Below are 26,900 nucleotides of genomic sequence, written 5' to 3' on the forward strand. Positions count from 1 at the left end.
TGTAAAGCTAGTTTAACTTCAACTAAATCTAATGGTAAACAAGATACTGTTTTCAACCGATATTTCATATAATCAGAATTCGTGAGACATAACCTCGGAATTTTAAAAACTAGGTTGCTCAAAGGCAAAAATCAGTAAGCCCGGTTAGTCATGAAGGGGAAAATTGTTTCTATCAGGGCAATACCGGATATGGTTGAACACCAGTTTCCATTGCGTGCGCAAGCGCCGTAGGACAAGCTAAGTTAAAGGATTTATTACCTTGCAAAGAAACATTGCTAGCATGCTGGAATGCCAGACCAAGAAAAATAAAGTAATGCATAGAAGAAAAAAGTAAACTTGAAGTGACACAAAACCTGGGAGTCAAATAAAGGAATCAGTAATAATAAACAGTAAAAACAAGTAAAAAATGCGCCGAAGTTTCTTCGGCGAAATCGAGTTTTCTGTACAGTGTATAATGCTGTATGAAACTCTTACCCGCGGCCCATGGAACTCAGCCACGGTCCTGTGGTGGCTTGTGTTGTTGGTACCTATAGCGTTGCCAGAAGTACGATTATGGCTAACTTTAACCTTAAATTAAAAAAAAAACTGCAGAGGCTAGAGGGCTGCAATTTGGTATGTTTGTTCTTTGGAGGGTGGATGATCAACATACCAATTTGCAGCCCTCTAGCCTCAGTAATTTTTAAGATCTGAGGGCGGACAGGAAAAGTACGAACAGGTGCGGACGGACAGACAAAGCTGGCACAATAGTTTTCTTTTACAGAAAACTAAAATGAGCGTCAATGGGAGGTTTATGCTAAAAAGTACCCTCTTACGAGGATGTACTGTATAGCCCCACATTTTGGAAAGTCTTGCTAAAAAGGATGAGAGTTGTCTAAATTACTGAGATCCAAAATTTCACAATCACGATAAAAGCATTCAAGTTTTTGCAGCCTAAATTTAACTATATACCTTCAATTGTTACAAATTTTAATTACTCTCATTGGCGCGTGCCTTTTCTTAATTACCTTAGATCTATTTCTGTGTTTATTTACAAATTTACTTCTGCGTTGATTTATAAATATATTTTTTATTTATTCGTTAAAACTTATTTCTATTCATATATAATTGTTTTATAATAAAAAATGGAACATGTTAAACACTGGATGGTCTCATACCCCTGAAATAAATAAGCATTTCTCTTTTTTAGTGTCAGCTTTATGGGGCAAATATTTTGCACCGATTCTAAAATATGCAAGTGCATTGAAACAGTTTATTTTAATACTTTAAACGGAAATTATTTTTTTTTTTTTATTGCCTGGCTGTTCATTCCTACGCCAGTAACTGGCATGAATATTTTAACTTCGTATCCGTTGCCAACCTTGATACGTTCTAGATGAAGTGTATATATATATATATATATATATATATATATATATATATATATATATATATATATATATATATATATATATATATATATATTACTAACTGACCAACCGGGCACTGCCTGAAAAACTCTAATTAGATATATATATATATATATATATATATATATATATATATATATATATATATATATATATATATATATATATATATATATATATATATATATATATATATATATATATACATACATAGTTATAAATAGAATTAAATTCGAAATCCCTTTGATCTTCATTGCAAGTTTACATTAGTGAAAGGATTCCAGAAATACCGTCATATCGTGTCTATTAGTTATTAAAATAAATAATAACCCCAAATATAGGTATAATGAATAGTGTGAGAAAGAGGCAGACTTTGAAAAACCCAAGCTTAGAACACTATGACAGTTAATTAATCAGGTTCAATATTTCGGTAATTCAGATTTTATTAGTTATAACCATAATTAGCTATAAAACCATTTTCGTGAGAATTCGTGGATATTAAGGATTTTTCAGCATATTAGAGAAAAAATCTGGAATGTGGGTGTTTCCCAGAAAATTCTACTCGAATTGAAATAAATTTTGATCCATAGATAACAACGGAATGATTGCGTGAAATGTAACATAAGCCACAAAGGCATTGCAGAAAATTATAGAATGACCAATTTATAAAAAAAGATTGATATAATAACGAAGGAAACTGCTGTTATCCAAAAATGTGGCAAAAGGTAATCTGACCTTTAAGAAGTTAGGAGGGAGGAAAGTAAGTCTTCTACAGAACCAGCGATACAAGGAATGTTTAATTTTTTTTATGGGGAGGGTTAGTTAAAATTCATAATAATCATTGTAAATTACGAATATATGCACGCAACCACAAGCATCACAAAGCTATGGAAGCAAATTCTCATAATTAATCTCAACACAAGCCAAAAACAATAAAAGACTCTATTTGAAATCTACGTTCAGGAGGTGGACAAGAAAGCCTACATAAAAATTCCATTAACTGAATGGGGATATAAGGGCAGAAATCAAACAATATTTTGACAAAAGGGACGGCCAGGGATGAAGCGATCTGGATGGGTAATGGTAGGGGAAAAGCAGGATGGTTATTGGTAGGGGGAGAGCTGGATGGGTAATGGAAGGGGAAGGGCAAAGTACGGCTTAATGAAATGAACGCGGTGTCCTTTCAGGCGTTTCTGCTGACGTTAAAGTTCATTTTTTTGCTTTTCCTTATCATGTTTTTGTTTACGAAAATACGTTTGCTTTTTGGCCAAGTTTTTGGCTACATCTCAAAAAGAGAGGAACATTAGAATTATTACTAGTGAGAGAAGAACTACATAATTATTTAGAAGATATATATTGTTTCTCAAACTTATCGTTCATTGACTTTAGATACAAAAAGTACCTGAACATATCCGTTTAAAAGAATGATTGTTAATGAGGATATTATTATCATTACTAATAGCAGTTGCGGTAGCAGTAACAGAGCTACTTACTTATGAAAAAGTATATATGTTTTTTTCAAAGTTCTCATTCGTCGACTTCAGATAAATACAACGAATGCCAACACAGTTAAATCTTGATCAGTCTTGCGATAGTTCGAGAACGTACCTACGTCATATATATATATATATATATATATATATATATATATATATATATATATATATATATATATATATATATATATATATATATATATATGTATATATATGTGTGTGTGTGTGTGTGTGTGTGTGTGTGTGTTTTTATAACAGTCCGACCTACAACAACAAATTCATACAAAGGAATTCCTTCAAAACTTTTTCACTAACGACAACAACAACAGAATGATTGCAGGAATCCTAAAATAAGTTACGAAAGAATTTCAGGAGATTGTTATGAGCAAAGAGAAATGAAGAAAGGGTAACGAAGTGAACTGGTACCCATAAACCTAATGTAGCAAAACGAAAGTCTGACCAATGTAATGATGTTTGCAGAAAGGAAAACGAATTTTCTCCGGAAGCACTGATACTAACAATTTTTTTTTCTTTAATTTCTTTTTAGTTTATTTCCTCCCTTCACAATATGAATTATAGATAACGAATATTCGCAAGCAACAACAAATATCGCATCATCACAAAAGCAAATTCTCATCATTAATTTCAATGAAATCCAGAAACAACAAATGACTACCTTTCAGATGGAAGGAGTCCATCAAAAACGACATCGTAGCTAGTCAGTCCGCATAAGAATTCCATGAACTGAGTGGGTATGATGGAAGGGCAGAAATCTAACAGTCTTTTGACAAACGGGACCACTGGGGTTATTGGGATATGGACTGTAAATGACAGCGGAGCTGATGAGCTGATGGGTAATGGAAGGGGAAGAGCTGGATGGGTAATGGAAAGGGAGGAGATGAACTGGGTGGGTAATGGAAGGGGAAGAGCTGGGTGGGTAATAGAAAGTGAGGAGGTGAGCTGGGTGGGTGATGGAAGGGGAAGAGCTGGATGGTAAATGGCAGGGAAGGAGATGAGCTGGATGGGTAATGGAAGGGGGAGAGCTGGATGAGTAATGGAAGGGGAAGAGCTGGATGGATAATAGAAAGTGAGGAGGTGAGCTGGATGGGTAATGGAAGGGGAAGAGCTGGATGGATAATAGAAAGTGAGGAGGTGAGCTGGATGGGTAATGGAAAGGGAGGAGATGAGCTGGATGGGTAATAGTAGGTGAGGAGGTGAGCTGGATGGGTAATGGAAGGGGAAGAGCTGGATGGTAAATGACAGGGGAGGTGATGAGCTGAATGGGTAATGGAAGGGGAGGAGCTGGATGGTAAATGGCAGGGGAGGTGATGAGCTGGATGGGTAATGGAAGGGGAGGAGTTGGATGGTAAATGTCAGGGGAGGAGATGAGCTGGATGGGTAATGGAAGGGGAAGAGCTGGATGGGTAATGGAAGGGGAAGAGCTGGATGGGCAATTGAAAGTGAGGAGGTGAGCTGGATGGGTAATGGAAGGGGAAGAGCTGGATGGTAAATGGCAGGGGAGGTGATGAGCTGGATGGGTAATGGAAGGGGAGGAGCTGGATGGTAAATGGCAGGGGAGGTGATGAACTGGATGGGTAATGGAAGGGAAGAGCTGGATGGGTAATGGAAGGGGAGGAGCTGGATGGGTAATAGAAAGTGAGGAGGTGAGCTGGATGGGCAATGGAAGGGGAAGAGCTGGATGGGTAATGGAAGGGGAAGAGCTGGATGGTAAATGGCAGGGGAGGTGATGAACTAGATGGGTAATGGAAGGGGAAGAGCTGGATGGTAAATGGCAGGGGAGGTGATGAGCTGGATGGGCAATGGAAGGGGAAGAGCTGGATGGGTAATGGAAGGGAGGAGCTAGATGGGTAATAGAAAGTGAGGAGGTGAACTGGATGGGCAATGGAAGGGGAAGAGCTGGATGGGTAATGGAAGGGGAAGAGCTGGATGGGTAATGGAGGGGGAAGAGCTGGATGGTAAATGGCAGGGGAGGACATGAGCTTGTTGGGTAATAGAAAGTGAGGAGGTGAACTGGATTGGTAATGGAAGGGGAAGAGCTGGATGGGTAATGGAAAGTGAGCAGGTGAGCTGGATGGGTAATGGAAGGGGAAGAGCTGGATAGTAAATGGCAGGGATGGTAGTGGAAAGGGAGGAGATGAGCTGGATGGGTAATGGAAGGGGAAGAGCTGGATGGGTAGTGGAAAGGGAGGAGATGAGCTGGATGGGTAATGGAGGGGGAGGAGCTGGATAGTAAATGGAGGGGTGGTAGTGGAAAGTGAGGTGATGAGCTGGATGGGTAATGGAAGGGGAAGAGCTGGGTGGGTAATAGAAAGTTAGGAAGTGAGCTGGATGGGTAATGGAAGGGGAAGAGCTGGATGGGTAGTGGAAAGGGAGGAGATGAGCTGGATGGGTAATGGAAGGGGAGGAGCTGGATGGTAAATGGCAGGGGTGATAATGGAAAGGGAGGTGATGAGCTGGATGGGTAATGGAAGGGGAAGAGCTGGATTGGTAATAGAAAGTGTGGAGGTGAGCTGGATGGGTAATGGGAGGGGAGGAGCTGGATGGTAAATGGCAGGGGAGGTGATGAGCTGGATGGGTAATGGAAGGGGAGGAGTTGGATGGTAAATGGCAGGGGTGATAATGGAAAGGGAGGTGATGAGCTGGTTGGGTAATGGAAGGGGAAGAGCTGGATGGGTAATGGAAGGGGAAGAGCTGGATGGGTAATGGAAGGGGAAGAGCTGGATGGTAAATGGCAGGGGAGGTGATGAGCTGGATGGGTAATGGAAGGGGAAGAGCTGGATGGTAAATGGCAGGGGAGGTGATGAGCTGGATGGGTAATGGCAGGGGAGGAGCTGGATTATAAATGGCAGGGGTGGTAGTGGAAAGGGAGTAGATGAGCTGGATGGGTAATGGAAGGGGAAGAGCTGGATGGGTAGTGGAAAGGGAGTAGATGAGCTGGATGGGTAATAGAAAGTGAGGAGATGATCTGGATGGGTAATGGAAGGGGAAGAGCAAAGTATGGCGTAGTGAAATGAACGCAGTGTCCCTTATCCCGTTTTGTTAACGTTGGATTAGAGTTAATTGATTTTATTTCGTTTCTTTGCGTTCTTCAGTATGTTGAGCATATTTCTTTAGAGGAAGGAATATTATCATTAGTCGGAGCAGTAGGACTATAAACTTACTTTCTGCTCAAATTTATTTTTCTATGGCTTTTGATGCAAACAAGTATTCGAGCCTATCTCTTTAGGAGAAGGATTATTATTTTTATAATTAGCAGTAATAGTAGTAGTAGTAGCAGAACTATATACTCATTTAGAAAGCATATTTTCTTGCTCAAACTTTTCATTCTTTTACTTTGGATAAATACGACGAATCTCAATACTTTTAAGACCACGACCAGTCACTCATAAGCTCTGGAACACACCAACGTCATAGCAATGATTCACAAAAAAGAATAATCCAGCGAAAGAATTGCTCTTGATTTCCGGTTTTTATTTACCGAGATGATCTCAGTATCACAAGTTCTAGGAGAATTTTTCTACCGCATGGAGTTTGTGTTATTATTTGCTTAAGGAAGTCATTTACAATCTATCAAAACCAGTCACAATTGTGAAGGGAAATATCATAGTTGTTTAATCATGGAAATTACTTATAATATTATGCATATACGCACACTGGCATACAGAAACACAATTATATTCAGCTATCTATCTGTCTATCTACCTGTCTACCTATCTATTTATCTATCTATCTATTTATATAGACAGATAAATAGATTAACAGATACAGGTATATTTATAGATATAGATACAGAGCATCATTTCTGTTAACAGATGTCCTTCCTTTTCCTGGTCTGCCGTCTGTGGTATTTCAAGTCTATATATAAATTAAATCCATCCTCATGATATTCAGCCGTATAACATTCAGTTGCCGGTTGCTCCTTGCTTTTCCTAAATAAGCTGATCTCTCTCTCTCTCTCTCTCTCTCTCTCTCTCTCTCTCTCTCTCTCTCTCTCTCTCTCTTTTCAAAAGAAGGCAAATGAACGAAAGTTTCTTTTCTTATATATATTCCTCCTAACAAGAATAAATTATGCACCAACATCCCTTCTGGGATCAGTAATTTTCCTCGCTAGAATTTAGAGGGAGATAATGAATTCGTAAATTAGGGTAATTTACTCGAATTCATATGTTAACGCTCTCTCTCTCTCTCTCTCTCTCTCTCTCTCTCTCTCTCTCTCTCTCTCTCTCTCTCACACCAAGACACACACACGCACACACATATCAACTGAGTTAAGACATTTATTTCCAGTTTTTTTCTACTGTACAGTAGTCGCGCTGATTATTGCGGATATCGCATCTCTCGCTCTCTCTCTCTCTCTCTCTCTCTCTCTCTCTCTCTCTCTCTCTCTCTCTCTCTCTCTCTCACGCATATCAACTGAGTTATTTATGACATTTATTTTCAGTTTTTCTACTGTACTGTAGTAACACTGACTATTGCGGATATCGCATTTCTCTCTCTCTCTCTCTCTCTCTCTCTCTCTCTCTCTCTCTCTCTCTCTCTCTCTCTCTCTCTCTCTCACGCATATCAACTGAGTTATGACATTTATTTTCAGTATTTTCTACTGCGCTATAGTAACGCTGATTATTTCGGATATCACATGAAGAGTTATTGCAGCAAACTCTCTGTAACTGTTGATTAAGTACTACTGTATATTCCTCTCAACAGAAATTTGACGAAGGACACTCTTTCCCCTCAAAAACCGAAAATGGATGCCTGAACATGGTTATTTTATTTGCCATTTTCCTACTGAATCACTGGAATCCAAACCTCTATAGATTTCAAGGTATTTCATGTTTAAATTTGAAGGTGCATTCATCTGAAAGTAAACAACATATCGAAATGGAATTATACCTGTTTTCATGTAATTTTCGATATAGGGTAATATCCTGTCTCATTGAGCACTGGATGGCATTCACAAGTGAAGTACCATCTACTTCATTGGGTAATGGTGGACGATTGCACGATTCATTTCCGTTCTACTTAAAACATGGAAGTATCTGTTATTGTATTGCATAATGGCTTCCTATTGCACAATGCGATGGTATCCAACTCAAGGGTGAAATGATTACTGTGAACAATTGCAGAAACTGAACAAACACGTGAAACAAGACGTTGTATTTACAAGATCTGAAGGTAACACTGTGAGTTAGATTAAGTATGATTACTCATTAAAATACATATTAGATATGCTAAGCTATCAAGTAGTTCGGATTAAGTTTTCATTTACGAATCGGAAATGTTAGGAATAATTAACACGTCTTGTTTGTGTCGTTACTGTAATCATTTACCGCCAACATGATTATTTTAATAGTTTTGTTATATAATTTCAGGAAAGGCGATTTTCAGAAATAACCTAGATAAATTACTATTGAGTATAAGTGCGTAATTTTCCAACATTTCTTACTTTCTGCTAACAAGGAGTGTCTTTGAAGAAAAGACATCATAATATTACTGCAGATTGCAGCTTGCAGTTTTAACCCTTTATTCTTTCAAATGAATAAAGAGAGATATCTCAATATATATATATATATATATATATATATATATATATATATATATATATATATATATATATATATATATATATATATATATATATATACATATACATAATATATATGTATATATGTGTGTGTTACGAATGTGCTCATTTGTAAATTAATGGTAACTTCATTCTGACATCGCGCATTGGAATTTATTCTCCGATTAATTTCTGTTATATATCAAACGTTTAATAACCATTAAACCATTTTTATTTCGAATAGATTATTCATAATTACTCGTCAAGGAAAAGAGTTAGTGTATTTTCCAAGATAGAAGCAGCGACAAAGAGAGACAGCAAAATACGAAGCAATCAGATTTATAACAGGTAAAAATTGCGCCGAAATTTCTCCGGCGCAATCAAGTTTTATGTACAGCCGCTACAGTGTATAATCAAGGCCACCGAAAATAGATCTATCTTTCGGTGGTCTCTGTACAATTCTGCATGAGCCGCGGCCCGTGAATCTTTAACCACGGTCCGGTGGTGGCCTGTCCTTTATCGTTGTCAGATGCACGATCATGGCTAACTTTAACCTTAAATAAAATAAAAACTATTAGGACTAGAGGGCTGCAATTTGGCATGTTTGATGACTAGAGGATGGATGATCGACATACCAATTTGCAGCCCTCTAACCTCAGTAGTTTTTAAGATCTGAGGGCGGACGGACAGACAAAACCGGCACAATAGTTTTCTTTTGCAGAAAACTAAAAACTTATTTCTTCCATTTCCCCTTCTTCCTTCCCCTCGATCCAACCTCCTTTCTGACAATTCGAGTCCCTATTTGGGTAAAATGAATTATTCATTCTCTTTATGAGACTCGTCTTCGGGTTAATGTTCCCGAGACTATGTGGAACTTCTGATGCGTCGTGTGTAAACACCAGAAGAAGAAGAAAAAGTTGATTTTATGTTTTGTAGAATGATTTACTCCCTAGATGTTTATTGCAGTTACGTGGATGAGACGTTAACGAATTAAATAACAGCGTGATAAATATTGTTACGTAAGGGACTTATACAATGAGGAAAGATACATAAATGTTTAGCTCTGTTGATGAAATTTTATGAGTCCCTAAGCTGTTAAACTTGCAAAGTTTAGATTGGTATTGTGCTTGTAATCTACCTTTCTGTAGTGCTTTGATATCTATACCTGGTAACATGTATAAACCAAATATTGTAGCTAATGATATTTGTCACCAATCTCTCTCTCTCTCTCTCTCTCTCTCTCTCTCTCTCTCTCTCTCTCTCTCTCTCTCTCTTGCAGATTCTAGATTAGAATATGTTTGTAATCTACCTTTCTTTAGAACTTTGAAATGTATACCTGGTAACAAGTACCAACCAAAAATTCTCTCTCTCTCTCTCTCTCTCTCTCTCTCTCTCTCTCTCTCTCTCTCTCTCTCTCTCTCTCTCTCTCTCTGAGTCCCTAAGCTGTTAAACTTGCAAAGTTTAGATTGGTATTGTGCTTGTAATCTACCTTTCTGTAGTGCTTTGATATCTATACCTGGTAACATGTATAAACCAAATATTGTAGCTAATGATATTTGTCACCAATCTCTCTCTCTCTCTCTCTCTCTCTCTCTCTCTCTCTCTCTCTCTCTCTCTCTCTCTCTCTCTCTCTCTCTCTCTCAAGATTCTAGATTAGAATATGTTTGTAATCTACCTTTCTTTAGAACTTTGAAATGTATACCTGGTAACAAGTACCAACCAAAAATTCTCTCTCTCTCTCTCTCTCTCTCTCTCTCTCTCTCTCTCTCTCTCTCTCTCTCTCTCTACTGAAGGTTAGTACAGAAAACAATTCATTTGGTGGTTTTGAATATCAAAAGTAGAGTTTCCATTTACTGTTGTCACGGACATTTTCACAAGGCTGGCTTTGTCCAGTGTCTTAGAATCTAAAATTTAGGCAACTGGATCTGGGGCCTTTGTTAGATTGAAAGATATGGTAATAGGAACAGCCTGCGTCCTACGAATCCAATGGAAATGCTTTCTAAGTTTACAATGCTAAGGCTACTATAAAAGACAGAACTGTTTTATATACAACAGCCGGTCCCAAGCCCGCATAAATACGGAAGGTTTGAGTCAGGAAGAGCATCAACCCGTAAAGCACCTGCCAAAATCATTTATGAAATGAGCTGTTCAAAACAGAAACAGATGGAGTAGGCTTATTGGAAACAGCTTCCCCGACTAAGGATTTAGCTGAGAAGAAGATGAATTATAGTTACTATATTTCATATTTATAGGAGCTTCGGGATAATGCTAAACAAAACACTTTACAACAATAACGACAAATTATATATACAATAATTTTTTAAAAATACTATTACTTAAAAAAATTACCAATCATTTCCTTTGACGAAGGGCTGACTACTAATGAAATTAATCATGCTAATTTTCACCACTAATTAATTATAAATCATAATTCGAGCTATGTAGATTTAATTCGTTATAATCTCAATAGCTTACTAAAACTTTAACCTCCAAAGCATTCAGGTGATATAGTTCCCTGCTGTTAATGCTTTTTGCCATTCGGCTGTTGAAAATATGAGGGTTGTCAAATGATACTGAAATTTTAGGTACATACTTAAACAAGTAATGCATGATAGTAAATTCTGACCACTCCATGTAACTATAATTTACTTCTCTCACCATTTCTAAGTGTGGTGCTTAATGCCAGTGGCTTTTTTAAGCTCGTAGAGGAAGTTTTGCTTATTTTATCATTCATAGTATTTTTTTACCATTTTATCAATTCATAACTGTAAGTTTGTGGATTCAAGATATTCCTATTCATTCTTTATACAACTAATCATGTGTTTCAGGCTAATGATTTCGAAAACATAATTTTCTTAGTATTTTGTCAAACTTCGTAAAATGATAATGACATTCTAATTCCAAGAAAATATAGGAGAAACCTCTTAATTAAGTGTTTATAATCTAATGTTAACAGGACTGATAATGACACCCTTTTCATGGGAACCATGAAAGATCTCCTCTTAATTACTATCACTGGGGGTTAGTTATGCCTCAAAAATACTCTTTCTTCCACATTAAGGGGCGCGCTGAACGTCGAATTTCGAGGAATTGTCGATTTTTTTGTTTTTTTACAATTTTGGACTGGTATATGTCTAAATAAACATGTCCTGAAATATTATTGCCAAAATAATATTTTTAGGTGTTTTTCTTTTTCATATATTTTTGTTCACCGCATTTAGCGCCATTTGAGCGGCATTGAGCAAAAAATTGTTGCAAAATTTCTGTACGACTTTTTAGGCGGAAGTGAGAAATATACTTTACTTTCCTACTAAAATACACATTATCTACGATAAAAACTGGCTCTTTCTCTCAAGAGATATAATATCAGAGTAAATATGTATCTATGTATCTCGATATCGCCCTGTGAGCGATATTGAGCGACAAATTGTCGTACAATGGCTGTATGACTTGCCAATTCTGGATAATAGAAAGTGAGAAATTTACTTCAGTATCCTACTAAAACTACCCATTTTCTACGATATGAGCTGGTTCGTTCTCTAAAAAAATATCAAATCAAAGTAAATATATAATATCTACGTATCTCGATATTTTGAACTCGTCATAGTCGTATCATAGATGTACCATGCCAGCTAGTACACATAAAATATTTTATATCTCTTGACATATTTTTACTGCGTATTTTCGGAAATATGAAATTATATAAGTACGTAACAGTTCCAAACAGAGAGTCGGGTGTTACTGTTACCAATAAACAGCGTTGCCAAAATGCCGAAGTTGTAGGATTTATGCCGAGAAAAAACTCTACGGGTTGTGAATGCATTTTTCTTGCCGACAAGCCGTCGTTAACTCTGCTTTCCTGCCGAGAAAATATCGGCATGCCTCGCAGACGCGATGGCTTTCCCTCTATGCAGCTGTATCTCGAGTACTTGAGCAATGGCGACCATTAACCTTACATTTTTCTGGCAAGCATTTGGAAGATAGATTAACTACATCTAAAACGATTTTTGACATGTTGCAAGATCCATCTATCCGTATTTACTTTCAATTTCTTGATTTTATTCTTCCTTACTTTAATAAATTTAATACTTTGTTCCAAAAGAGGGAACCTACATTACACATCTTACATAAGGAGTGTAAGATTTTATACTTTGATATCCTGAGAATGTATTACTCGTCTAGCAAAGTAACTGATTCACAAATATGTCAGATCAACCCAAGTGATGACCGTTACTTTATACCTCTCAATGAAGAATACATGGGCACAAAAGTTCTCGGTATATTGGAAGAGCCAGAAATTGCTTCAATTGAAGCACTGATCGCCGATGTCACAAAAAGATATCGACAATTTATGATTACAGCGTGTGTTCAAATGAAAGAAAGGTTACCTCTAAGTTCAAAATTGCTACAATTATGCAGTAATTCAAGTGTAGAGGTTTGCACCAGAAATGGTGTGCTTCAAATTATGCCATCATTGTCAAATTTAGCTGCAGAAGTACCACGAATATATTCAGGGGATCTACAGCAATTGGATGAAGAGTGGAGACATCCCCAACACTGACTTTCCTGAACATTTGAAAGCTTCAACAAATGCCGAGGATCTATTTGTTTATCTGTCAAAATTGAGAGATAACACTGGACAACTGGAATTCAAGGTTTTGCTTCTCTTTGCTTGGAGCATTTTATCGTTACCAGCCTCAAACGCTGATGCAGAAAGAATATTTTCCAAGGTGAATTTGATCAGAACAAAAATTAGAAACAAAATTTCGACGTCCACCCAAAGAGCTTCAGCTTTAGTCTCAGAGACTGTGAAGACCAAAGGATGCTGCGTGACCTTTGAGGTCAGTGCATGTGCAGAAGTCGAGAGAAAATATTCGATGACGGCGAGGAGGAGAATTTATAGTACTAGTGTGTGCATCATATAAATTTATATGCTTATATGTTCTTCTAGTATACCGTGCGAATGCTTATGCGATTGTAAATAATTATGTTGAATATAATCTGCCTAGTCAGTTATGTTGAATATAGCCTAATATGTCCAGGTTTATGGACACTAAAGATTATTTTTCTATTATTGGATATAACCTAATTTGTCTAGGACCATGGACACAAAAGATTATTTTTCTATTATTGGATATTAGGCTACCTAATATGTCTAGGTTTATGGGCACTGAAGATTATTCCTCTATTAATTCGATTATGTAATATATCTTGAATATATGTTAATTCGCATACTTTATATGTAAATAGTCAAAATTTATATAGAACAGAATATTGCTTTGTAATTGTATAATATATTCATTTATATTTAAACATTTATATTTAAATATCAGTAAAAGGAAAAAAAAGCATCTTATATAACTGATATATGAATGAACGATGATAAAAAATAAATCCAATAATTTCTAAGATTTATTTTTATCATTGCATTTGACAGATTCATAAGAAAAGGGTGCAGCGCGTAACTTGTTTTATTTTCTTTAATTACCCATTATTCAACACTGAAACCCGTTTTCTATAGGTATGCCGATTTCCTATGCTGGTTTCATATGCCGAGTTTTGGCAACGCTGCCAACAAACGACCATCTAGATTTGTGTGTGGTTCTGGTTCAAGCGATATCCTAGTGCTTTGTGACGCATTTCCGGATTTTTTTACCGTGTAGTGCATTCACGCAATTCCTTTGCCATTAGCAAGAGAAGTACCACCCTTATGAGAGAGAAATTTGAACGATCGCGTATCGTAAGTTTGTAACAAGAGAGGGACGAAGCAAACGGGAATTGTTTCGCCTGGGATAGCAACAAAACCAGAGCGCCTACATCTAGGTAAGGGATTTGTTTTCCTATATTAGTGATATTCAGATTAGTGATTAGTGATATACCAATTAGTGATTACTATTTTTTCTTATTATTACAATAATTATATAAGACCACAAAGCTTGATTTTACTGCAGTGAGTTGTCGTCTGACTCTTGACTTGTGTAGGCTAGGTTGTTCAGCGTATGTTTACTTTATCCTCGCAGTTGTGGTTTATTAGCCTCGCCAATATCTGAACGGAAAACATGTACAGGTTATGCAGAAAACTTACATTGATAGCATATATTTTTGTAGGTTATGCGGAAAACTTTAGGGCGAGTGTAAAACAATGGGAATAAACCTTTCCTAGAATACCAAGTCCTGGCCTAACCTCACTAGGGAATTTATTCTGTAATTTATGAAAAAATTTCGCACTGGTAGCATATAGCCTACTATTTTTATAGGTTATGGAGAAAACAGTATAGTGATGGCGTATATTAATGAATTTTTGTGTTATTAAAAAACTTTGCATTGATAAATAAATAAATATATATATATATATATATATATATATATATATATATATATATATATATATATATATATATATATATATATATATATATATATATATATATATATATATATATATATATATATATATATATATATATATATATATATATATATATATATATATATATATATATATATATATATATAATATATATATATATATATATATATATATATATATATATATATATATATATGGTAGATCTAAGTCGGCTGTCCGCGGTGAGCTAGCCTATGGCAGTTGACGTTTTTCTATAGAACTTTACCTGCTGAACAAGAATTCAAGGTAATATTTTGGCGGCCAAAAGTAATTGAGCTGTAATTTACCTTAGAAATGTAGCCGACGGTAAGAGGGACCTGTTGGGAATCTGGGTTTTGGGTGGGTGAAAACACTTTCGAGAATAGCTAACGGTAAGGGGGACCTGTTGGGAATCCGGGGTTCTGGGTGGGGTAAATAACTTGGGAAAAGGTTTGGGCACCTTACTGTTGTGTTTCCTGTTACATATGCCATTTGGAACACAAAAAACAAGCGTTAAAAAAAGGCCGAATAAACGGACAGTGGGAGCCGTTCCAAAGACACTTTTCACGCATGCGTCGATTTACAGGGGAGCTTTCAGTTCACCCAATGCCCCTGACAGAGAGTGGTAGAACTATATGGTAGCTCCGCGGTTGCAACTGCCTTCTAACTTAACTTTTTCTACAGTTTTTTGGTTGCTAATTATGAATTTACCTTTAATTTTTGGCGCTCGAGTGTAATTAACCTGAGAAGTCCATCCAACAAGGGGTTTCCTAACGCGATCTTCACAAGACAGAGCACGGCTACGTCTGTTTCGAACGGTTCATATCCCGTCCGGCAAGTGCGATAACTTGTTAACGTATGGGTACCCGACACCCGCCGGGCCAGTACTAAACACGGCGAAGGGACAGTCCATTTGGCCGACAACAAACAGATGCACCGCCAGTATCAGAACCCCTAAAAGTGTTGAAAAAACCAGTTGAAAAGGTAAAAACAGGCACGGAGCTAATATATAGATTTACCAGAGTGTTTTTTATATGGAAGTGTTATTTCTTTGGGTAACTGTTATTTACCACCACGTCTCTACGTAAGTCCTACGTCACTTTACCAACTTGTACTTTCTGTGCAGTACCGTAACCCCATCATCCCCCCCCGCTGAACATATGGCTCCCTAGTGGTTACGTAACCCAACATGGCGGCATTGTTTGCCTGTTAAGTTTCTTCACCCCGGTCGCAAGCAACGAATAGTGTCCAACTGAGCTAGACTATGGCAATTGGCGTTTTTCTGTGTTGTTTTGCTTGCTTTACATGAATTTAGGGTAACATTTTGCCGGTAAGCTGCTGCTAAGCTGTAATTTACCCTTGAGCTGTATGCGACCCACACTACAGATGTGCAGTTTTCAAGGGTCAATTACATTTTAGTTACAGCCGACCGCCAAAATGCTATTTTAAATTCTGGTTCAGCACGTCAAATAACATAGGAAAACGTCAATTGCCATAGGCTAGCTCACCGTGGACAGCCGGCTTAGAATGACCAAATATGGGGAGATGATATGTTACAAGAGTATATATACTGCAACACCTACATATGCTTAGTATATATATTCTTGTAATGCATCATGTGTCCATATTTTACCAGTGAACAGGGCCACAGAAGAAAGTGCTCAAAATATATGGTTCAACAATCAAAGTGTTTTATGGGCCTTTTTATCTTCATGTATATATATATATATATATATATATATATATATATATATATATATATATATATATATATATATATATATATATATATATATATATGTATATGTATATGTATATATATATGTATATGTATATGTATATGTAATGTATATATATATATATATATATATATATATATATATATATATATATCAAGGATTGAGGGCAGTGAAACAGACTGGTACATAAAAACATCTTTATTTTTGCCGACGTTTCAAGACAACTAGTCTTATTTTCAAGGCTGCAATAAAAGAATAAATATTGAGAATACATATAAAATATACAAAAATCTCTTTAAAAACATTATGTACAAATGTTTTTAAAGAGATTTTTGTATATTTTATATGTATTCTCAATATTTATTCTTTTATTGCAGCCTTGAAAATAAGACTAGTTGTCTTGAAACGTCGGCAAAAAATAAAGATGTTTTTATGTACCAGTCTGTTTCACTGCCCTCAATCCTGATATGTCTGACTGATTTGCTGTCCTGCCTGTATCCTTTATATATATATATATATATATATATATATATATATATATATATATATATATATATATATATATATATATATATATATATATATATATATATATATATATATATATATATATATATATATATATATATATATATATATATATATATATATATATATATATATATATATATATATATATATATATATATATATATATATATATATATATATATATATATATATATAATAATATATATGTAATATATTTTATATATACATACATACATACATACATATATGTGTATATGTATATGTATATATATATATATATATATATATATATATATATATATATATATATATATATGTATGCATGTATGTCTTACCAAGGTCCCTATGCATTGACAAAACACTTACCTCGGCTGTAATGGTAGCTCTGGCTGGTTCGACATACCCTCTATCTCTCCTCGAACAAAGGAAACTGAATTAAAACGCTGAGATACAAAACTAGACTTTATTTGGAAAATTAACGAAAGCATTTCAGCAAAAGCTACAGTCATGAAATGAGGCCTGGTCTCTCACACCCCACAAAAATGGAAGTCGCAACTAGAGGAAACCCAGACTCACAATCAATCGAATTAGTGATTCTAGACTAACCATTGCTAGTGACTAACACCCCTGTCACCAAACAAAATAAAAAGGTCATGATTACTCTAGGTCAAAATAAATGACATATAGTGTTATAAAAAGAGCACCACTTCCAATATAGGCCTACACGTCCTCACAGGACTCAACCAGAATTCATGTAAAGAGAAACATAGCTTACATTAAAACCTGAAATGGTGCATAAAAAATAAACACTTAAAAAGGAAAAATGCATAATAGAGAACAGAGGGGTTTCACTGCAACGTAAAATAGGTATTCCGCATCATGTCTGGAAAAGATACAAGTATTAATAAGTTATCTTACTCACATTCTATGGCCATCGGGAAGCTGTCCTTCAAAGTGGCTGTCTTATTCACAAACACAGCTCAAAAGAACGATCACATCAGCCGCAAATCGAAGTGAATACCCATTCTAGGGTTCCTCTATAACATACACATTAGAGAACGCACGTATGCACACATACACTTGATAAACCCTCCCTTCAAGTGTGACGTCACCGTCAGGTTCAATGTTCTGAAGGAACTCAGTCTTCTGACTGAACCCACAGATATCACAAAGCTTCCATCCATCTGTCACGTTTTCCCCAAACATCTTGGTCATGACCGGAAGCCGCGAATGAGCGAGTTGGATACCCGCTGTCTCCAACCACGGAAAATACCAACTACAACATAGAAGCCATTTGCATAGGAAACTACGTTTTCACAGGCCAGCAATTAGTGAGCTTGAGCAGTTCGTGCGCTTGCAGACATCAGTAATATGTGTGTGTGTATATATATATATATATATATATATATATATATATATATATATATATATATATATATATATATATATATATATATATATATATATATATATAGAAATAATCAACACGTGTGGAACAGAAATAAATTTCTGACTCACATCAGGATCGAACCCAGATCCTTCAATTGAAAGGCAAGGGCGCTGCCCACTAGGCCATAGTGGGCAGCTCCCTTGCCTTTCAACTGAAAGACCTGGGTTCGATCCTGATGAGAGTCAGAAATTTGTATGTATATATTTCAAATATATATATATATATATATATATATATATATATATATATATATATATATATATATATATGTATATGTATATATATATATATATATATATATATATATATATATATATATATATATATATATATATATATATATATATATATATATATATATATTTATATATATATATATATATATATATATATATATATATATATATATATATATATATATATATATTTATATATATATATATATATATATATATATATATATATATATATATATATATATATATATATATATATATATATATATATATATATATATATATATATATATATATATTTATATATATATATATATATATATATATATATATATATATATTATATATATATACAATATATATAAATGCAAATTTTAGGTAATATATAAATCAAGAGAGTGCACATTTCTATTCATTTGGTTATATTGTAAATTTCAGGGCATATTTCTTATATAACAAAATAGGTTTTGTGCAAAATCAGCCTTCTAACTGTCATGGTTTCATAGTATTACAAAATAAGCGCAAATTTTTTTCTTTTCCGTTTTCTCAAATCTTAGTTTTTCAAAAATAAATGCTTATAACTCCAAGAAGACTGAACCAAACTCGATGAAACTTTACAGATTGTAGTGTAACTATATATCTTGATTTTGTATTCGGGAAATTTATTTTTGAGTGAAAAGTGTTTTTTGCATATTGTTTTTAAAAGTTTTAGTATCTTTTTACGAAATGTAAAAAAAAATTAAATTAGAAGTCGAATTTCTAAATTTACCATTTTGAAAATTTTCATAATTAGTTGATGAATAAGTGGTAAATATTTGAAGTAAATCCCTTCGTTCATAACGTAGTTATAAGCACTTACTTTATAATGGGACCTTAAAACTCATGTCTGTAACGTACAATCCTGGATCTTGAATCTAAACAAAATTCTCTCTCGCTCTTTCTCTCTCTGTCTCTCTCCCTGTCTAACAGTTAGAGAGAGAGAGAGAGAGAGATATCTTGAATCTAAACAAAATTCTCTCTCTCTCTTCTCTCTCTCTCTCTCTCTCTCTCTCTCTCTCTCTCTCTCTCTCTCTCTCTAACAGTTGGAGAGAGAGAGAGAGATCTTGAATCTAAACAAAATTTCTCTCTCTCTCTCTCTCTCTCTCTCTCTCTCTCTCTCTCTCTCTCTCTCTCTCTCTCTCTCTCTAACAGTTAGAGAGAGAGAGAGAGACAGAGACAGAGAAAGAGAGAGAGAGAGAATTTTGTTTAGATTCAAGATCCAGGATTGTACGTTTGTACGTTATAGACACGACTCTAACTACTTGTATATCTTGGCTGACATCCTCCAGTTGCTCTGTGGAAAAGATTTCCCAAAGTCGTTCAGCCCATGCAATTATCTTCCCATCTTCTTTGATGTCGCGATGCTTTCTGAATCCTTTGTGCTCTCAAGACGAAGAGGCCTTGCACTGTCTCTAAGGCTTTCAAACCACCTTTTGTGTCTTTTGTCTCGAGTGCTCATCTTTTTAATGACTAGTTCATTAGCTGCTTCGTTTGATTCCATTTTCAGTTATATTATAGTCAGACGGCTTTTTTTGTGTGAAATTGAAAACTTTCGTTTTAGTTTTCTGTAAAAGAAGACTATTGTGCCGGCTTTGAATGTTCGTCCGCACTTTTTTCTGTCTACCCTCAAATCTTACAAACTACTGAGGCTAGAGGGCTGCAAATTGGCATGTTGATCATCCACCCTCCAACCATCAAACAGTTGCAGCCCTTTAGCCTCAGTAGTTTTTATTTTATTGAAGGTTAAATTTAGCCAAAATCTTGCTTCTGGCAACTATATAGGATAGTCCACCACCGGGCCGTGCTTAAAGTTTCATGGGCCGCGACTCATACAGCATTATACCGAGACCTCCGAAAGATAGATCCATTTTCGGTGGCCTTGATTATATGCCGTAGCTGCTGCACAGAAAACTCGATTCCGCCGAAGAAATTTCGTTGCATTTTTTACTCGTTCCTTTTGTTGTCGTTTATACTCTGTATTTTGATTCCACAATTTTCTCATAATCCTTTGATCTTGGAAATGAGAAAAGTTGCTCGCAACTTTACGCTAAAATAAGAAACACATTATAGATCCTTCAAAGCTCCGTTCTCTCGTTCATTATACTGGCGTTCAGATTTAAAGTTATCTGAAAATATTTAAAAATGATTCATTGTTCTTTTAAAGTATACTGAATAACTCTCGTATAGAATCTACATTTGCTAATTTCATTTCATTGTCTGGATTCTTGAAGACAGAATTGCCAAAGTATTCGTGGAATCATTGGTGTATTCTAAAACCAACACCTTTTCTGTGATTTTGAAGTACGGTGAAAAACGTTTTAAAATGTTTTCTATACCGGTTACTTTCACAAAATGGTTTTGTGTTATATATATATATATATATATATATATATATATATATATATATATATATATATATATATATATGTGTGTGTGTGTATATATATATATATACACATATACATACATATATACATACATACATATATATATATACATATTATATATATATATATATATATATATATATATATATATATATATATATATTATATATATATATATATATATATATTGTGTGTGTGTGTGTGTATGTATGTATATATATTTATATATTCATGATATTCCCGTACTCGATCTTGTACCCAAAATGGTTATAGAATATTTTCCTTATTTGTGTGAGTTTATACTTTGAAAAGACTGGGTTTTTTTTACCAGATTATATTTTATTGGGTTGTTTTGACCTGTTCTTATTTTCTTTGCTTGTTTTTCCCACCTGCAATTGCATATTCACCTTGCTAATGTGTTTATGTAATGTTCTTTTCTTGGAAACCAGCTTCAATTACCAACACCGTTTCGAAGGCACATTTTAACTTAAAAAATATAAGATGGGTTCAGAATAGCCTCTCGTTCTGAATAAGAATTATAATGATAATAACAGGTTTGGAGGGATAAATTGCTAAAACCTAGATAGCTACAAGAATTAGGACAGCTACGAAATCTTAGCATAAAAGATTAGTTTACAAGTACAGCTGTGAGTCATTTTCTAACTTAGATAAGACTGTGATGAAAGGGTAAAATACTAACAGAATCTCTCTCTCTCTCTCTCTCTCTCTCTCTCTCTCTCTCTCTCTCTCTCTCTCTCTCTCTCTCTCTCTCTCTCACGCAAACACACACATACATATACATACATACATACATACATACATATACATACACACACAGCCACCCACATATACAGACACATACGAAACTGCGCTGCTCGAAAAAACTCACAATACCATAAACTTTTTTATATTTTTCAATATATTTTTTATCATGAATATTTGAAATCCACGTGGGGACATGAATGAGGATAAAGAGGATAATCATCTCTTATTATAAAGAAAAGGGAACCAACACTCCTATTTTTTACTGATTTTTTTTTATTTTTATTTTACTGGAAAGTGTTTGAACCTGACTTTTCATACCTAGGGATCAAAGCCTGTTAACAACTAGAGGTATGTTTATATATATATATATATATATATATATATATATATATATATATATATATATATATATATATTTTATATATATATATATATATATATATATATATATATATATATATATATATATATATATATATATATATATATTATATATATATATATATTTTTTTTTTTTTTTTTCGTGGAATCTTATCAGAAAGTATCGGTACTTCCCACCATCCCGACTCCAGCTTCCATAAAATATTACGTATTTATATGTGTGTGTGTGCATGTGTTCATGAATTATAAAGCTTTTCATGATAATTAGATGAAAGCGATTTAGAACTGTAATGGACACAAAGTGCACCTGTTTATTAGACTAACTCGTTAATCAGTTATTCGGTGGAATAATGAATGTCATCCCTATTTCATCAATTGTATTAAAAATCAATTAGTTTTACCCTTTGATCTGCGTAATTGCCGTTAATCAACTAATCATGTCAGGAAGGCTTGTGGGAACAACTAAAGCAGCAGAAACCGCTGCTTATCATGCTGCTTTTTTTAATACTGCTGCTTTACAACTATAACAGGAGCGCTGTCAGTGACAACGACTCTTTCTGTACTTTTAAAACAACAGTGACAAGCAGAACAACAATTATAACTACAGTTCTACAATTACAACTACAACAGAAGCTCCATATATGTGGAGTGATATTCTTTGATATTTATACAAGTAATGAGATGAAGAATACTTTTTTTATTTTCAAATCATTTCTAGTGACAAGAACTCTGTCATGTAACGCATCGGAAGAAGCAAGGATAAGTTAAGTGTATCTTAGTCTAACCAGACCACTGAGCTAATTAACAGCTCTCCTAGGGCTGGCCCGAAGGATTAGACTTATTTTGCGTGGCTAAGAACCAATTGGTTACCTAGCAACTGGACCTACGGCTTATTGTCGAATCCGAACCACAGTATAGCGAGAAATGAATTTCTATCACCAGAGATAAATTCCTTTTATTCTTCACTGGCCGGTAGGAGATTCAACCTCGCGGCCAGCAGAGTGCTAGCTGAGAACGGAACCCACTCGAAGCAAGGATAACCCAAGCCTCGTCTCTTCCCTAGATCGAACTCTCGTATTTTCTCTGTCTTTTACTTTGTTACAAGATAGATCATTTTCAGATTCGTCACGCCTTTCAATAGGATCTCTTATTTTTACTTTGCCTGAAGAAAAGGCTTGTCCTTGAAAAGTGATGAACGGTTGATAGGTAGTTGTTAATGATATGTAGGTTCTTTTAGTTTTCTGTTGACAGACAGACAGACAGACAGGGATTAGCCACAGACTGTGCTCAGTAAACTGGGATGAATGTTAAGGACACGCGCTCTCTCTCTCTCTCTCTCTCTCTCTCTCTCTCTCTCTCTCTCTCTCTCTCTCTCTCTCTCTCGCGAATGAAGAAGCTACATTTCTTAATAGATAGCTATGGCTGTCTACCACGACTATCATGAATATTTAGTAGAAAGTTATTAGTTCCAACAAAAAGTTGGGATCTTTCTATTTGTTCGTTATTAGTCATTGTCGCTTCCCGTGAGCAAATAATAATCGTAATAACGTTCTTTACCTTCAGTGATTTCATCTACCTTTTTATTGACTACTAAAGGATATAATTATGATTATTTGCCACCACCTCATTACACTAAAAAAGGATGTTTCTTACTCTGACAAAGAATGAACGCTTTAATGTGTGTGGATAATCAGTGCGATATTGAAAGTGGATATGGGGATGATTCGTTAGCATGGACAATGTCACGCATGCGTACAACATGGGGGTTCATGTTCTTGAATATTCACATATTAATATAGGCGGTTCGACTTAATATGTTTTCAGCTACAATATTGATTAGAAAAACTTCTGTATGGAATCTGCTCCTCAAAAATTTTATAGCCTTGGCATCGTATCAGAGTGAAAAATCTGAGTTATTTTTTTTTTATTTAACATAAAAAAATAAATTGGTACAGAATCTGTTCCTCAAAAATGGCACAATGCCCTCAAAATTAAAAGCAATACCCTAGAATGTATTAAGTTGCTTATAAAATAACTACCCAACCGGGCCCCTCACAGAAGTGCCGAACTCCCCAATCCAACATTCTCACCTCTGTTCCCATTCCCGTCTACAGCAGTTCGGTAATAGACCATTTCAGACGGTTACTTATCAAAGGCTGTGAACCCATTGAATAATTAACGAGAAGGCCTTTGAAATATCAACGGAGTGGGAGGCCGTGTGATACCAATTTAACATTTGTTAAAATGAAATCTAGCATTACTCGAAAATAATGTCAGATTTTATTTTAACGAAAATACTCTGCATGCCGAAATGAAACTGATGTTGAGCTTTATTTTAATCATATCACTGCGCACGTTGAAAGTGATTGAAAGAATTGTTCTTGTCTTGTTGTCATTAAAATACAAAATTATTAGAATATTTCGTTAGATTTTAGTGTCGTTTCGTAATTTTCTCTTGCTTCGCTAATTACACCTCGTCAGGACACGATAATTATAATGAGATTATAAGAGCAATTCAGAGTAATTAGGATTATTAGGATTCAACGATTCGCAGCATGCGAATATTATCAGAGGATGTGATCTCAAATTTGGTAGATATATTCACTTTGAAATCACATGTGAATGTATTTTTACTTCTAATTGTCAAGTTTTATTTTCTATTATCTATATTTTCTTTAATGTAATATAATCATTTCTGCTTGATTTTACTGTAATTAAATGTATTGAAGAAAATTGTTCAATTTGCTAAGGATAATTAAAATCATGTTTTATGAAATGTTCAGTTCAAATGAGGAATTTTGTTTATTATCCAAATTGTTAGTGAGCAATCATACAGAACCATCTGCTTCCAAAGACAAATCTCTTCGTTATTATCAGTTACATTTCCTTATTTTTCACTTCCTTTTCTTTCACTAAGGTTCTAGTGTTTTAGTTTTCTGTAAAATAAAACTATTGTGCCGGCTTTTTTCTGTCCGTCCGCACTTGATTCTGTCCGCACTTTTCCTGTTCGCCCTTAGATCTTAAAAACTACTGAGACTATAGGGCGGGAAATTGGTATGTTGATCATCCAGCCTCCAATCATCAAACATAACCAAATTGCAGCCCTCTAGCCTCAGTAGTTTTTATTTTATTTAAGGTTAAATTTAACCATATTCGTGCTTCTGGCAACGATATAGGATAGGCCACCAATGGGCCGTGGTTAACGTTTCATGGGCCGCGGCTCATACAGCATTATACCGAGACCACCGAAAGATAGATCCATTTTCGGTGGCCTTGATTATACGCTGTGGTGGCTGTACAGGAAACTCGATTGCGCCGAAGAAACTTCGGCTCATTATTTACTTGCTTCCCTTAGTTTATGAATCATGCGACAAGATAGTTAAACGCTTTTGAGGCGGACTTATTATTATGTTAAACAGATTTGTAGTTTTCATATAATTATACAACAAACCAAAAGCATTCTGCAAGGGAAATGTTTCCCCTTAGCAAGTACCTACTGTATATTCAGCAGAATTTCATTTGTTGTTCCAGGACTGAAAGCGGCGATTAGCGATAAGTTTTATGCAAGGATTTTATCTGCTAACAGTCCATAATTCTGATTGATTGATTGATTATGAAATTTAGGTCTTGAAGACCAAGCGACGGAACCCATCAGGATTATTCAGCGCCGTAATGAAGGTGAAATATATAAATTAATGATATGATTGATAATGAATAGGTGAATGATGACATACTAGTAAAATTCAGTGTTAAAAGGATATAGGAGTGATGCGTAGGATTTAGGAGTGATGCGTAGGATATAGTAGTGATGCGTAGGATTTAGGAGTGATGCGTAGGATATGCATCAAACATGTCACTCGATCCACAAACTCTTTTTCTTGACTAAATAACAGGTACGAAATATTCAGATAAATTCGTCACCTGTGCTAGCATTTTTTTACACTTTTTGTACATGAATTTTTCCCATTCCATCGTTTCTTCTCATGAACTGTACAAACTGTTCCTGTGAACAGGGCAATACATCTGAACAAAAATTTAGAAATTGTTGATTTCAAGTTAAAAAAAAATATTTTTTCCATCTTTCCATTTTTCAATATGCACACTCTTCTGCTATAAAGGAGTTTTGTTCATTAAGGTTTTTTTTTTCGACTGCCGAGGAAAGAACCTTATTCATAGCCGTCATAAGGCCCAAATTAAATAGAATTCAACCCTAGCTTGTAATACTGGAGCAGCAAAACAAGTTTCTTTGGGAATTAATATCGTAAATCTTTTATTTAAATGATATCCTGAACCCTTTACCCGATAAGCATTTAATGTCTTTCAGTACTTAACACTTTAGGGCTAGTAGCTAGGATATATTTAATCTTATTTGTCTATAAAAATATTAGCAATTATATCGCCTAAACCCAAAGGAAAATTTCTTAAAATACCCGTAATTTAAAAATAAAATCTAATTCAAATAAGAGCTTCGCCTGAACTAGTTATCGAAGATTTTATTTTG

The 26,900-nt window shown here is 34.9% G+C and overlaps 1 protein-coding gene across 1 annotated transcript in view; it reads right to left on the reverse strand.

Moving 5' to 3' along the window:
* Positions 1–3,574: 3,574 nt before the first annotated feature.
* LOC136850456 (uncharacterized) overlaps positions 3,575–26,900 on the reverse strand; it is a 78,610-nt gene continuing 55,284 nt past the window's right edge. Inside the window, exons 3-4 of the mRNA XM_067124032.1 lie at positions 4,898–5,857; positions 3,575–4,540 (exon numbers count right to left, since the gene is read on the reverse strand). Coding sequence (XP_066980133.1) covers positions 3,575–4,540; positions 4,898–5,857 — 1,926 coding nt within the window. The remainder of the gene's footprint in view (positions 4,541–4,897; positions 5,858–26,900) is intronic.

This window comes from Macrobrachium rosenbergii, chromosome 22 (assembly GCF_040412425.1).
Source record: "Macrobrachium rosenbergii isolate ZJJX-2024 chromosome 22, ASM4041242v1, whole genome shotgun sequence".
Taxonomy (NCBI): Eukaryota; Metazoa; Arthropoda; class Malacostraca; order Decapoda; family Palaemonidae; genus Macrobrachium; species Macrobrachium rosenbergii.